The 12095-nt window shown below is 53.0% G+C and overlaps 7 protein-coding genes across 7 annotated transcripts; 5 read left to right on the forward strand and 2 right to left on the reverse strand.

Annotated features, from left to right (window-relative positions):
- Window positions 1-488: 488 nt before the first annotated feature.
- On the forward strand, window positions 489-2453 carry J4E87_005518 (uncharacterized protein; the record flags this gene model as incomplete). Its single annotated transcript, XM_049377131.1, has 1 exon — window positions 489-2453. The coding sequence occupies one exon, from the start codon at window positions 489-491 to the stop codon at window positions 2451-2453; it is 1965 nt and encodes a 654-aa protein (XP_049233356.1).
- A 1102-nt stretch (window positions 2454-3555) lies between these two features.
- On the forward strand, window positions 3556-4384 carry J4E87_005519 (uncharacterized protein; the record flags this gene model as incomplete). The annotated part of the gene is given in 4 exon segments (XM_049377132.1): window positions 3556-3563; window positions 3579-3603; window positions 3673-3799; window positions 3876-4384. 4 exon segments carry the CDS (start codon window positions 3556-3558, stop codon window positions 4382-4384), a joined length of 669 nt encoding a protein of 222 aa, XP_049233357.1.
- Window positions 4385-5702: 1318 nt separating this feature from the next.
- Window positions 5703-6822, reverse strand: J4E87_005520 (uncharacterized protein; the record flags this gene model as incomplete). Its single annotated transcript, XM_049377133.1, is given in 3 exon segments — window positions 5703-6413; window positions 6467-6799; window positions 6817-6822. 3 exon segments carry the CDS (start codon window positions 6820-6822, stop codon window positions 5703-5705), a joined length of 1050 nt encoding a protein of 349 aa, XP_049233358.1.
- A 381-nt stretch (window positions 6823-7203) lies between these two features.
- On the forward strand, window positions 7204-8092 carry HOB3 (BAR adaptor protein Hob3; the record flags this gene model as incomplete). Its single annotated transcript, XM_049377134.1, has 2 exons — window positions 7204-7334; window positions 7417-8092. 2 exons carry the CDS (start codon window positions 7204-7206, stop codon window positions 8090-8092), a joined length of 807 nt encoding a protein of 268 aa, XP_049233359.1.
- Window positions 8093-9147: 1055 nt separating this feature from the next.
- Window positions 9148-9390, forward strand: J4E87_005522 (uncharacterized protein; the record flags this gene model as incomplete). The annotated part of the gene is made up of 2 exons (XM_049377135.1): window positions 9148-9296; window positions 9342-9390. The coding sequence occupies 2 exons, from the start codon at window positions 9148-9150 to the stop codon at window positions 9388-9390; spliced, it is 198 nt and encodes a 65-aa protein (XP_049233360.1).
- Window positions 9391-9498: 108 nt separating this feature from the next.
- Window positions 9499-10547, reverse strand: J4E87_005523 (uncharacterized protein; the record flags this gene model as incomplete). Its single annotated transcript, XM_049377136.1, has 2 exons — window positions 9499-10505; window positions 10541-10547. The coding sequence occupies 2 exons, from the start codon at window positions 10545-10547 to the stop codon at window positions 9499-9501; spliced, it is 1014 nt and encodes a 337-aa protein (XP_049233361.1).
- A 704-nt stretch (window positions 10548-11251) lies between these two features.
- On the forward strand, window positions 11252-12076 carry J4E87_005524 (uncharacterized protein; the record flags this gene model as incomplete). Its single annotated transcript, XM_049377137.1, has 1 exon — window positions 11252-12076. One exon carries the CDS (start codon window positions 11252-11254, stop codon window positions 12074-12076), a length of 825 nt encoding a protein of 274 aa, XP_049233362.1.
- Window positions 12077-12095: the final 19 nt, after the last annotated feature.

The raw sequence follows: 12095 nt of genomic DNA on the forward strand, positions 1-12095 counted from the left end.
CTGATCGCTCAAGGGGTCTTTGTTTTTGCAACCGTCCCCTTACACCGCACCTTCTGACGCTACGGCGTCCATATACATACAAACCACCAAGTTGGCGGGACTCTACCTCGACAAGCTTTCCTTCATCCGCCCCTTGCTCGGCACAAAGGCCTGGGTATACGGCGGCGACCACAAGCCACCATAACTCGCCCTAACAGCAAACACATTCATTCGCTACTGCATCACCGTCTCTACATTTCTTCCTATTCCCATAGGGTGTGGAAGTCTGGCTACTGGACTCTGTCTCCCATCGGCTTAGTGTAGGGGACCACCCTACGCGAAGCCATCGTCAAGTTGAGCGCGCCCTAGAGGTGAGCGCTCACAAGCGACTCGCCCGCTTCTGTGGTTCTTGCGCTGCAAGAAGTCGCTGAATCCACCAACAACCTGGCTTAACCAAAGCATACGACATCTGATTCGGAGTCCAACTCATCGCCGCCTGAGTCGCCAATATGACTGACACTCCGAGATCCGAGAACCAAACGAGGTTCAGCACCCCGGTGTCTGACCTCGACGACCACCGCCACCAGCCCGTATCGCTCCCACGAGCCGATGCCACCTCACCCCCTAGGTCGCGCCGACCAACTTTCGCAAGCGTCCAGGGCCAAGACCGACCCAACATACTCCTCCAAGTCAACGAGGCCCTCGAGGCAGACATCACTCGGCGCGATTTCGAAAGCGCCGTCGTAGACGATGACCAACACTTGGCTCCCGATGCCTACATCCGCCGTGGTTCTCTGGCGCACAGCCCACAGGCCCGTCGAGAGACATTCAGGCGCCCGCGCGACCCGGCAGTCGAGCGCCTGACTAGGAGCAGGGCTTCGTCGACCACTTCGCGCTCCGTCTCCCCTCCTAACTCCGTCGACGCATTCGCCGGCCCTAGGCGCCGCGACCGTGCCAACACCCTCCAGAGCCATGCTGGTTCCGAGCTCGAGCTGGGGTTGAACAGAACGCTTTCTCGCGGCACTGCACGCCGTCCGACAATCAGCGACGAGCGTCCTGATGAGCTGCACAACGTTGAAGTTGCATCTGCGCACAGCTCTGCCGAGGAGGATGTGTGCTTCCCTGTGGCCGAGGATACTGGCAAGACTACTAGGTTCGACTACGAAGAGTTGGAGGAGTTTGTCGCAGAGGCTCAAGAGAAGACGCCCATCGGCCAGCCTTTGCGACACAAGGCGAGCACCGCTTCCAACCTTTCCACAAAGCCCAAGGTCTTCTCCGATCTCCGCCCCAAGTCCAGCCAGTCAGGAACACCCAAGACAGACAGCGACGCTTTGAGCCTTAAGAATGCGGACCCTGCGATCCAAGAGAAGCTCGCCGAGGAAGGTCTGTCACACGTATTCGCGGAGAAGCCGGCGCCAGAAGTGAAGCTCAACCGCTGGACGTTCTTCTCGTCTGAGTTGGACGACACGATCCATGCTGCCGAACTGGGCGGCCTGCTTATGCCCGGCGAACGCTTCCGCGATCTGTTTGACACCCCATCAGACGGCGGCGTCTGGTGGCTCGACATGGTCAACCCTACAGAAGAGGAAGTCTTCGCCATCTCCAAGGCTTTCGGCGTGCACCCTCTCACCCGTGAGGATATCTGCGTCCAAGAGCCGCGCGAAAAGGTGGAGCTGTTCCATCAATACTACTTCGTCTCTTTCCGTTCCTTCTTCCAAGCCGACAAGGAATCGGAGGAGTACTTGGAGCCTGTCAACTTCTATGCTGTCGTATTCAAGGAGGGCATCCTAACTTTCACTTTCTGCGAGAGCCCACACACGTTTTCTGTGCGCAAGCGTATCAGCCGTCTTCGCGACTACATCAACCTCAACGCTGACTGGATCTGCTACGCCCTCATCGACGACATTGTCGACAGCTTTGCACCTGTCATTCGGGGCATCGAAGATGAGGCAGATGCGATTGAGGATCAGGTCTTCACTGCGCGCATTGAAGATTCTCGCGCCATTCTTCGATCGATCGGCGACTGCCGTAAGCGCGTCATGCAGCTTCTGCGTCTCTTGGGCGGCAAGGCGGATGTCATCAAGGGCTTCGCCAAGCGTTGCAACGAGTCGTACAGCGTTGCTCCTCGGGGTGATGTGGGCATGTACCTCAGCGATATCCAGGATCACGTCGTCACTATGATGTCCAACTTGGCTCATTTCGAGAAAATGCTCAGCCGCGCACACTCCAACTACCTTGCGCAAATCTCGGTTGATCAAGTCATTCAAGGCAACGACAGCAACGCTACGCTTCAGAAGGTTACGGTCATCGCTACGATTCTCGTTCCGCTCAACTTGATTTGTGGTCTGTTTGGTATGAACGTCAAGGTTCCCGGTCAGGATGGCAGCCTCGGATGGTTCTTTGGCATTATTGGTGTTATTGTCCTTTTTGTTGCTGTCTGCTTGGGGGTTGCTAAGAGGATGCGTTACATTTGATTGAATTTGTTGGTTGGTAATTCCCTGTTTTGTCAGTTGGACACTGTCTGTCTTTGTTTCTCCTATGTTTAGTATCGTGGTTTTTCATTCAGTACATGTATTAACGCCAGCGCTGGTGTACCGGAGGTTGTCATAATTCGGGGTCACGTCGTACACGATCATGTCGGCATTAGATATACTCTAGATTAGAAAAGTATTGTTCTCGTCGCAAAGCTCTTTGCTGCCAGCACATCGCCTGAGTATGGAATTGGATACGTATGTGATGATCTCACAGATCGACAACTACGTGTGGCTTTCGGTAGAAGGTAGTAAGAAGCAAACCACACAAGCCGAAAAAGAAGGCGCGCATACCCTGTACAATGAGCCATGAAGCTAGGGATTGGCGTACGCGAATAGACAAAGCAAAAGAATGCTTTACAGTATTGTTTCAGGTGTCGATAGTGCCCATGATGACATCACATGAAACGGCATGCATTGGTAGCGCGTGTTTATACTACCTTGCCCATACGCTCACATGACATCCAGAGACGCGATGATAGATGGAAGCGTAGATAAGCCGCAACTCGGTGCTATCACGCGAGCAGACAACCTTGGGACGCATCCAAGGTGACATTCCGTACCGTTCCTATTCGTTCCGAGGTCGGAAGGAACACTGCCAAAGCCAGAATGCGCGGCATCCAAGGCGCCGAACAGCAACTGTGCCGACGATGAAAGAAACGTGGTGACGGTGAGCCCCTGCAGTCATGAGGACCAAGTAAGGAAGGTTCCACTCGTTGTCCGCGAGTTCGGAAGCGGTGACTTAGGCTCCTGCCGAGGGGCGGACTAAGTGATCCTTGTTTCGGCGAGAGCATTCGATCATGCAGCGCCTCAGCCGACCGACTCCCTTAAGTACAAACTCTCGCCCTTCCGCCGCTCTCTCACTCCTTGCACAAACCACCAGGACGTTCTCTCTACCCACACTCTCACTTTTACACGTAGACAACACCCAACCGACCGCCTCGGCGAATACAGTACTGTTCCTGCACCCCCACGAACACTACACGCCTCAGCAACGACCCCGGACCGAGAAGGCAACATGGCGGAAATGGCGCAGCGGATACTCATGAATGAGTTCAAGCAGCTCAGCAAGGAGAAGTGGACAAACATCGAGGTGCGTCTTGGTGACATTCCCTCCGGAGTCACAGTCCTAGTGGCGATGCAGGAGCTAACCACGTCACAGCTCATCAACGAGAACGTCTTTGAGTGGAGTGTCGCTCTGATAGTCATGAACGAAGAGTCCATGTACTACGGCGGCTACTTCAAGGCCAAGATGACCTTCCCTCGCAACTACCCGCATAGCCCGCCAGGTACGTCACTGCCAATACGCGGATCCAGGGATGGAAGGAGTCGCGAAGCGCAGGGCAGGAGCTAACGGTTTACCAGATTTCAAGTTCATCCGCCCGCTCTACCACCCCAACATTTACCCCGACGGCCGCCTATGTATCTCCATCCTCCACCCACCCGGCGATGACGAGATGTCCGGCGAGACTGCCGCCGAGCGCTGGTCACCCGTGCAGCGTGTCGAGACGGTCCTGATATCCATCCTCTCTCTGCTGGACGATGCTGAGGTTTCCTCACCCGCCAACGTCGACGCGGGAGTCATGCTGCGCAACAAGCCTGAGCAGTACAAAGAGATGGTCAAGAAGGATCTCGAGCTGTCAAAGGCAGACATCCCCACGGACTTTGTCATGCCAACGCACGAAACAGCGTGGAAGAAAGAGAAGGACGAGGGCGAGTTTGACATGAGCTGGGAAGACAGCGATGCCGAGAGCCTGGACTTTGGTGGCAGCGAGAGCGACCCGGACGAGGACCAAGAAATGGATTCCGACTTCGAAGGCGATGACGATGATGCTGAAGATGACGAGGACGCCGATACCCCCATGAAGCGCTAGACGTTGCCCATGGACTGCAACTCTGAGCCCCTCATCATGCGAATGTCTCACATCCGCATGCCAGGGCTACTTAGGGGTGGGTCCCCAGCGTCTGAAGAGGATTCGGGTTCTGACACCCTTATCCTTGTCCCTTCACCGACAGCATCACCTACCTCAACACTCCTCTCTTCGTCATCATGTGATTGGGCAGCCCCTACTCCATTTCCCCCTCACCCCCGTCCAACGATATGGTGGACACTCGCGCACTAGGAACTGCGCATTGCCCTCTCACCCCCTTGCCCAACTTTCCATTCCTCGGTTTTCTTCCACGTTTTCATCATAAGCGCGGCGTTCGGTTTCGGCATGGTATTCATGGCGTTACGCCTGCAACGGGCTTTCACGCCTAGGGTTCGGTCACGGCTAGGTTGGCATCTACACTGCATAGGAACGGAGTTCTTGAATCATCTTTTTATCACGCGTGGCATGGCTGCTTTGGGCTTGCAATTGGCGGCGCAGTGGCTGCATGTGAATGACCGTAGACTAGGGAATGCATGAATTATACATCTAACTCTCATCATGATGTCCCTCCTTTAATCCTCACTATCTCAAAATGCCCTGTCGACCGTTCTCTGTACCGGGACACTTGCTGGCACATATCCTGCTCGACCCGACCACGTCTTCTGCTACTTCTGTTTCGCCCAGCTAGGCTGTATGGTCTCGATGACGGGCTTAGGGTTCTCTTGAAATGGGCTCGTCCCCATGCAACCCTCTTTACCACATCGGTTCTGGCAGAAGAGATTTGCAGCACGACATTTACATTGCCAAACGTTTTCTCTAAGAAGATCGCATGCATCGCATTTGCGTTGGTTTCCGGAGATTTTCTTGCCGCAAGAAGTCGAACGGCCGGGGCATATGTATTCAATTTCAGGTTTCATCACCTTGCAGGCGGTGTGTTCGCTTGTAGATGTGGACGCTTCGCCTTCAGTTTGAGGCATGTTTCTTTCGTTCGATGGCTGTGGTGATATCTTGGGTGTTTGACACGCGTAATTCAACGCAGCGTTGAATCGATGGTTTCTCTGGAAGATGGAGGGGGAATTCTCTTGAGAGGATATGCGATATGGTATGTCTCGTACGGAGGTTGAGGGTGAAATATGGCTTGTTGCAGAGTGCAAGCATGATTCTCTGTGCGCGCAGCGAATAAATAGTGGCTATGAGTCGTGATATTATGAGTCCTCAAAAGTAGAGAAGGATGAGTCTGGATACTCTGTCAGGCGGCATGGCTTCAACAGCGTTCAGCTTGTGACTATGTCGACGCATCATCGCTATGTTTGTCCAAAAGCTACCATGCTATACCCATAGCCTTTCTGATTCTCTTCATAGTGCTCTCAGCGATTTTCTCTGCTCGTTGTGCACCTTCTTCTGCATGCTCTATGAGCTCCTTCTGATCTCCGCTCATCAGTTCTTGATAACATTCTCTTGTATCCTTGATGCCGAGATCAACGGTATCGGCGACCTTCTCTTTTAGAGCCCGCATGCTGAGATTTTTCAAGTCATTCGCTAGATCTTCCGGCGACGCAGCGAGCGACTGATCGAAATGATACATCAACTCCACTAGGTTTGACACACCCGGTCTGGTTTCGCGGTCATAACTCACTCCCTCGATGGAGTCTGTCAATGCCGTCTTCAGCTTGCCGTGTATTTCCTCTCTTGAGTCTGTTATCAAGATGCGACTCTTCGGCTTGGGGTCGCTCTTGCTCATCTTTTTTGTTGGTTCAGTCAGACTCATGACTCGTTTCGCGGGACTCAGAAGTGTTTGTGGAACAGTCAACAGAGGCTGCGACGCCGAGTAGACGTGGTTAAAGCCACTGGCCAGTTCGCGTGTGAATTCGAGATGCTGCGCTTGGTCTTCACCAACTGGGACGTGGGTCGTGTTGTAGAGGAGGATGTCGGCGGCTTGTAGGACCGGGTACGAGAAGAGACCGAGTTTGAGGGCGTCTTTGTTGTTGGAAGGATCGAGAGGGGATGCATTGGATGGGAGGGAAAGCTTGCTCTAAGACAATGTTAACATTACGCCTTCCTAACTCTACTTCTGCGTTTGTATACCTTCCACTGGGTCATTCGTCCCAAATAGCCCATGCTTGCACCACAACTCAGGATCCACATCAACTCTGCATGCTGCTTCACACTGCTTTGCGCAAAGATGATGCATCTCTTTGGATCAAGTCCCACTGCCAGCAGACTAGCCAGCATCTCTTTCCGCCATCTTGCCAATTCGCTCGGATCTTGTTTTATCGTAATCGCGTGCAAATCGACTATTGAGAAAAGAAGCGTTGTATCCGGAGATGCCTCGTCTTGCAGCTTGACCCATTGCCGCAGTGCGCCGAGATAGTTTCCAAGATGCGGTACGCCGGTGGGCTGGATCCCCGAGAATATCACCTGCTCCTGGTTCTTACTGGCATTCTGTCTGGCTGGCGAGGCGATGGAGTACTTTCGCAGACAGCCTGAGCATACACGAAAAGGTGAGGAGGCTGCACGCTGCAGCGGTCGAAGTGAAAACATTGAAGTCGGGTTGTTGTATCAAAATCGGAATCGCGGTTGCTCAGCCACCAGAAAGCGCGGCCGGGGTCTTGTAGCGTCGTCATTGTGGCACTGCCGCCCGCCAACAACCACTCGACTGCGCCCAACCACGGCCTCCTTCTCCATTCACGCTACTCTCCCCACAACACCACGACTACCACCCACGATCCCAAGCCTCACACACCTTACTATACATACCGTCGCCCGGAAGTAGAGGGACTACAGCGCAATCATGTCTTGGACCGGTAAGGAGCCCCTCGACGATGATCCAGGAAGCCGCCGGCTCACCAGACGCAGGGTTCAAGAAAGGCGTCAATCGCGCGACGACGCAGGTTCTTATGAAGACTGGCCAAGTCGAGCGCACAAATGACCGCGACTTCGAGACTGAGCAGCGGTACGCTCTCCAATCCATCAGATGCACACTTCATACAAGAATAAGGCATCCCACCGTAGTACCACGACTAACAAGATGCCAGTCGGTACCGTACTATGGAGACCGCCGCGAACAAGCTGCAAAAGGAAGCAAAAGGCTACCTCGACTCTCTGCGCGCCATGACCGCCTCACAAATGCGCATCGCCGAAACCATCGACGCCTTCTACGGCGACGCAGGCACCAAAGACGGCGTATCGCGATCCTACAAGCAAGCCGTCACCGACCTGGACGCCGAGACGATAAAAGCCCTCGACGGCCCCTACCGAACAACCGTTCTAGACCCCATCCAGCGGTTCTGCTCTTACTTCCCCGACATCAACGCCTGCATCACAAAGCGCGAACACAAGCAAATGGACTACGACCGCATGCGCGCGCAAGTTCGAAAGCTCACCGACAAGCCTGACAAGGACGTCACCAAGCTACCGCGCGCTGAGAAGGACGAACAACTCGCCAAGGCCGCGTACGATCAACTCAACGACACCCTCACAACTGAGCTGCCGCAGCTCATCGACCTGCGAGTACCATACCTAGACCCCAGTTTCGAGGCGCTGGTCAAGATTCAGCTGAGGTTCTGTGCGGAAGCGTACTCAAGAATGGCGCAAGTGCAGCAGTATCTGGATGCGAACACAAGAGATCAGTATGCACAGGGCGAGCTGGATGCGCGGGTGGAGGAGGTGCTGCAAGAGATTCGAGACCTGAGTATTGCGGGTACTGTCTAAGAGCTGGAAAGGAGAATATGTTGGTCCTGTATCGTACATGGTAATTTCTGTGGCGTCAGACTCGTTGGTTTTGCGGCATTGGTTGGCTTGCGTAAGGACAGACGATGGAGTTCAGCAGTGCCTCCACCTCCCTGTAACCATTGGCTTTATAAGGCGCTCGATTTCATGATGATTTGTTTACCTCCACTGCGTCATGCCGCACTGACATGCAAAATGAATTGAGTCTTCATACTTACTCTTCGTGACAGGAAACGCCAACAGGTTACGGTGAAATGGTTTTGTTCAACGTAACTTTTCTGACTCAGAGTCATTGGGTCCCCGTCTAGAGCCAGTAAAAGAGTCAGTTTCTGCCACAGACGTGTCTCACTCCATTCCTTTCTCTTATGACAGCTTCGTTGACACATATTGGTAATATAAATTGTCTGCCGGATTGGTCTTCTGATTGGTATTCTACACACATCCACCGCACCAATCTCATTGGTGCAATATCCTCATTTGGTATCACGCAATCTACTCTTTCAATGGCCCGCTACAGTGAACCAGAATATCAGGAGGATCGCTGGAATGAAAGACCAAAATTGTTGCGATCGCCTCCACCAAGAGAATATCTACCGTATCGACAAGGGAGATATTCCTCCCCTTTACGAGAAGCAAGCCGGATGCGATCACAAGAAAGATATTCAACGTCCCCACGATACAGATATTCACCGCCCTCGTCCGAAGATCATCCACCGTCCTCACGAGAGAGATATCGATCGCCACAGTCACCGAGATCCAATATCGGAGACCCGATTTCAAAAGATGAAGCTTTCGATTGTGTCGACTGTCCAGCCCTATTTAAAGAAGATAAAGTAGAGACGACTTACATGGGGCCTCATGACCAAAAATGTACCACATGTGACCGGCCCAAGAAGTGGAAATACTGGAGATGCACGACATGTCGGTGGACTTGGCGAACGACAACGCTCAGATGTGAAACGGGGGCTGGGAAAGGAAGCCGGCTGCAGTGTGAGGGACTCAGCCCCGAAACCCCCTGGTTTCTGCTCTTTGCGGAGATGAGAGACGAACGCAATGCACTGGCTAAGCAAGTCGCAGAGTTGGCGGGGAAGGAGTACAAGCCCAAGAACTTTGAGCGCGAGCTGGAGGATCTGGGTATTGTTGAGAAAGATGGAGATTTTGGCGAAGAGGAAAAGTTGCTGTTGGAGTGGAGGGACTGACTGTTCTGCCGTCTAAACATCAAACGTCATAGCATGAAGGTTCAGGAGGAGGGGAAGGTGAAGCAGATTGTTATAATGTAGAGACTAGATCTTGTGCAAAAATGCACTTAGTATTGCACCGCAAATACGGCCACAAGCCATTTGTGCGTTCAGCTGATTGCACCTGCGGTGACGCTTTTGAATATATGCTTAAGATGGAGTTTTTCCGGTCCTGTTACAAGTCTCTGCGATGAACTTGATATCCTTAAACACCTTGGTGAATGGCTCGAGATGGCCGTTGAATACATATGACGCGTCAAGTTCAGGCTCCTGGACACCTTCCGACAGTTCCACAGTGACATCCTTCTCCCAGCCATCCGCATAACGAGCCTTCTCCCTCTTGACGCTCACTTTGACACTCCTACCATCCACCTTTTTGACTTTGCCAGCAATTCGAAAGCAGCACCCGCTGCTCGGTTCGACAGTCTCCGGATCCTTGAGAACGTCGAGACTCTTAGGCCAGCCCGTGGGAGGGGAAGACCCGGTACCGAGACTTCCACTGAAGCGATAGTGCCCGTATACCAGAGGCTTCCGATTCTCTGCCCACACCGTGTCCTGACCGGTAATTGCAACGTTAACTTCAGTGCTCAGAGGAGATTCCCACGGCCAACCACATGGCAGTATCTTAAAAGGATCGAAGTCCGAGCCACCCATTCCGAAGTCTGTAAAACTCCGCTCGACGTGTATGACCGTGGCAGTGAACGCTATGTGTATCGGACTTAGTCTCTTGGTGAAATGAGAATCGTCCAGCGCCTCTGCGAAGTCTTCGAGTTTGACAGTAGGTGCGCTTTGATGAGACGCGCTGACAACGGCACCATCGGTCGCTTCCCAGAACCTGCAGCTACTGCTCCTTTCGTTCATTTTCATCATGCCTTGATTCGGAACCATGGCCTCGTATTCGTATATACTGGGACCACCTGGCTGGTCGTTGTCCAGAAGTCGTTCTAAGCTTGAGTTTCGTTCCAACCAGGATTTCGGTAGGTCGCGCAGACCAGCTCTCAGGGCAGGATTTTTCTTAAGTATATCGTTCCGACCTATCATCCCCTTGAAGACGATGAAGTCTTCGATATAATCATAGTCTTCATCGTATGCTTCTTGTATTGTCTTGCCTTTAAATTTACCGAAGGTGAAACGGTAGGGGCCGCGGCTCTTGGGTGCTGCGCGCGTCTGGGTACGTCGCTTCTTTGAGGACTCGGCATTGGAGGATGCGGCTGGTTGTCGCTGTCGCTTAACGCCGGAGCTCATCGTGGGTATCAGAAGAAGTCGTTCGCTTGAATACGAGATCGCAGAAAGGCCAGAGGAGAATTTTGCAGAATCAAGTTCGGACCTGAGAAGAAATAGTCAAGCGCTACAGGCGGGGGGATCTCGATCGCATAACACGGTATGCATAGGAAATTGTGCCGCAACTTAAGTGAGGGTACGCGGCTCGAAGTTACGCGCAACGCGTCGGCGATGTAGAGCACCTGCACGACGCGTTGCTAAACCACAAACAGTGATACGCCCTGGAGTACACGAATGAGAGACGAAGTCGACAAGGAGCTTTTGGTCAATACTTGAAGACACTACCGCACCACGATGTGAGGGTCACAAGCGGAGAATGCGAATAGTCATCCTCACGGCGGTCACAGCCGTTTGAAAGTGGGGGCTGACGTGGCCCGAGCGTGTGCTGCAAGGATCCCTGAACGTGTCACGGTGATTACCATTCTACCTGCGTCACCTACCTTCCACTCGTAAATTGCATGTCGTCCCTCAACGTGCGACACTTCGAATGGAAATTCCGCGCTGTAATCGATGATGCTTCGTGCTGTCGTTGTAGCTATCGCCTCAGTGTGCTTGCGAGACCATCAAACAAGTCGCAGACACCAGCCCCAGCTATTTGCTCTGGTGTTTGAACAATGAAGACATGACGGAAACGAGGATCGACCTAGCCGGTGGCTTCAGAGCTTTATCGAACGACTTTCTCAAGTCGCAGTCTAGTTCCCTGCGCGAAGCCATGCGGAAGAGGGGGATTCATCCCCATGACATCGCGGACGCTCTCATGGTAGAGGGACAAGATGATCACGGGAACTTTTGGAACATCACAAAATGGGACAGGGTTATCGCACAAAACGTAGGCCCTGAGTTTGACCAAGTCAACATAGGAGGCCCACTGCCGACCACGATAATGTTCACCGGCACCATCGTCAGAGTAGAGCAATGTTGGGCCGACGAAGGCGAAGACGGCCTGATGACTTTCACGATACTGCCATGTGGCTTTCCCCGGAGCGAAACCATCAAATGCCACTTCATCTCTTCAGCTACTGCGCCCTTGTACGAGGAATTGCCAGATATGCTCTATAAGACGTATAAAGTCATCGGCAAGTTCTGCAGTCTCGGTCTCTACAGCAGCATCCACGACATCAAGAGCATCGAACTGGCGAGGAATCCAGAACCTGCTAGTCTGAAGACTGGCATCTGCTGGAAGATTGAGGGCCGCGTCACCTATGCTTGCATCAAGCCTTTGTTCGAGTCCGTCTTAGTCACGTACCTTGAGGTTGATCGTGATGCACGATTTCCTGTGTACGCCAAATTGTTAGAAGGCGCGCCAATACCAACAGTCGGGAAACTTTATCGTGCCAATGGTATCACAATCCCGGAAGACGTCAGTGAACATGGTCTAGGAGAGACCACTTATTACGCTAAATGGCTTGAAGAGCTTCCGGAGCCTAATCCTAGCAAGGCAATCTAGCACAGACACTGATAAGTGA

This window comes from Alternaria ethzedia (assembly GCF_023757985.1).
Source record: "Alternaria ethzedia strain BMP 0044 chromosome Unknown scaffold_11, whole genome shotgun sequence".
Taxonomy (NCBI): Eukaryota; Fungi; Ascomycota; class Dothideomycetes; order Pleosporales; family Pleosporaceae; genus Alternaria; species Alternaria ethzedia.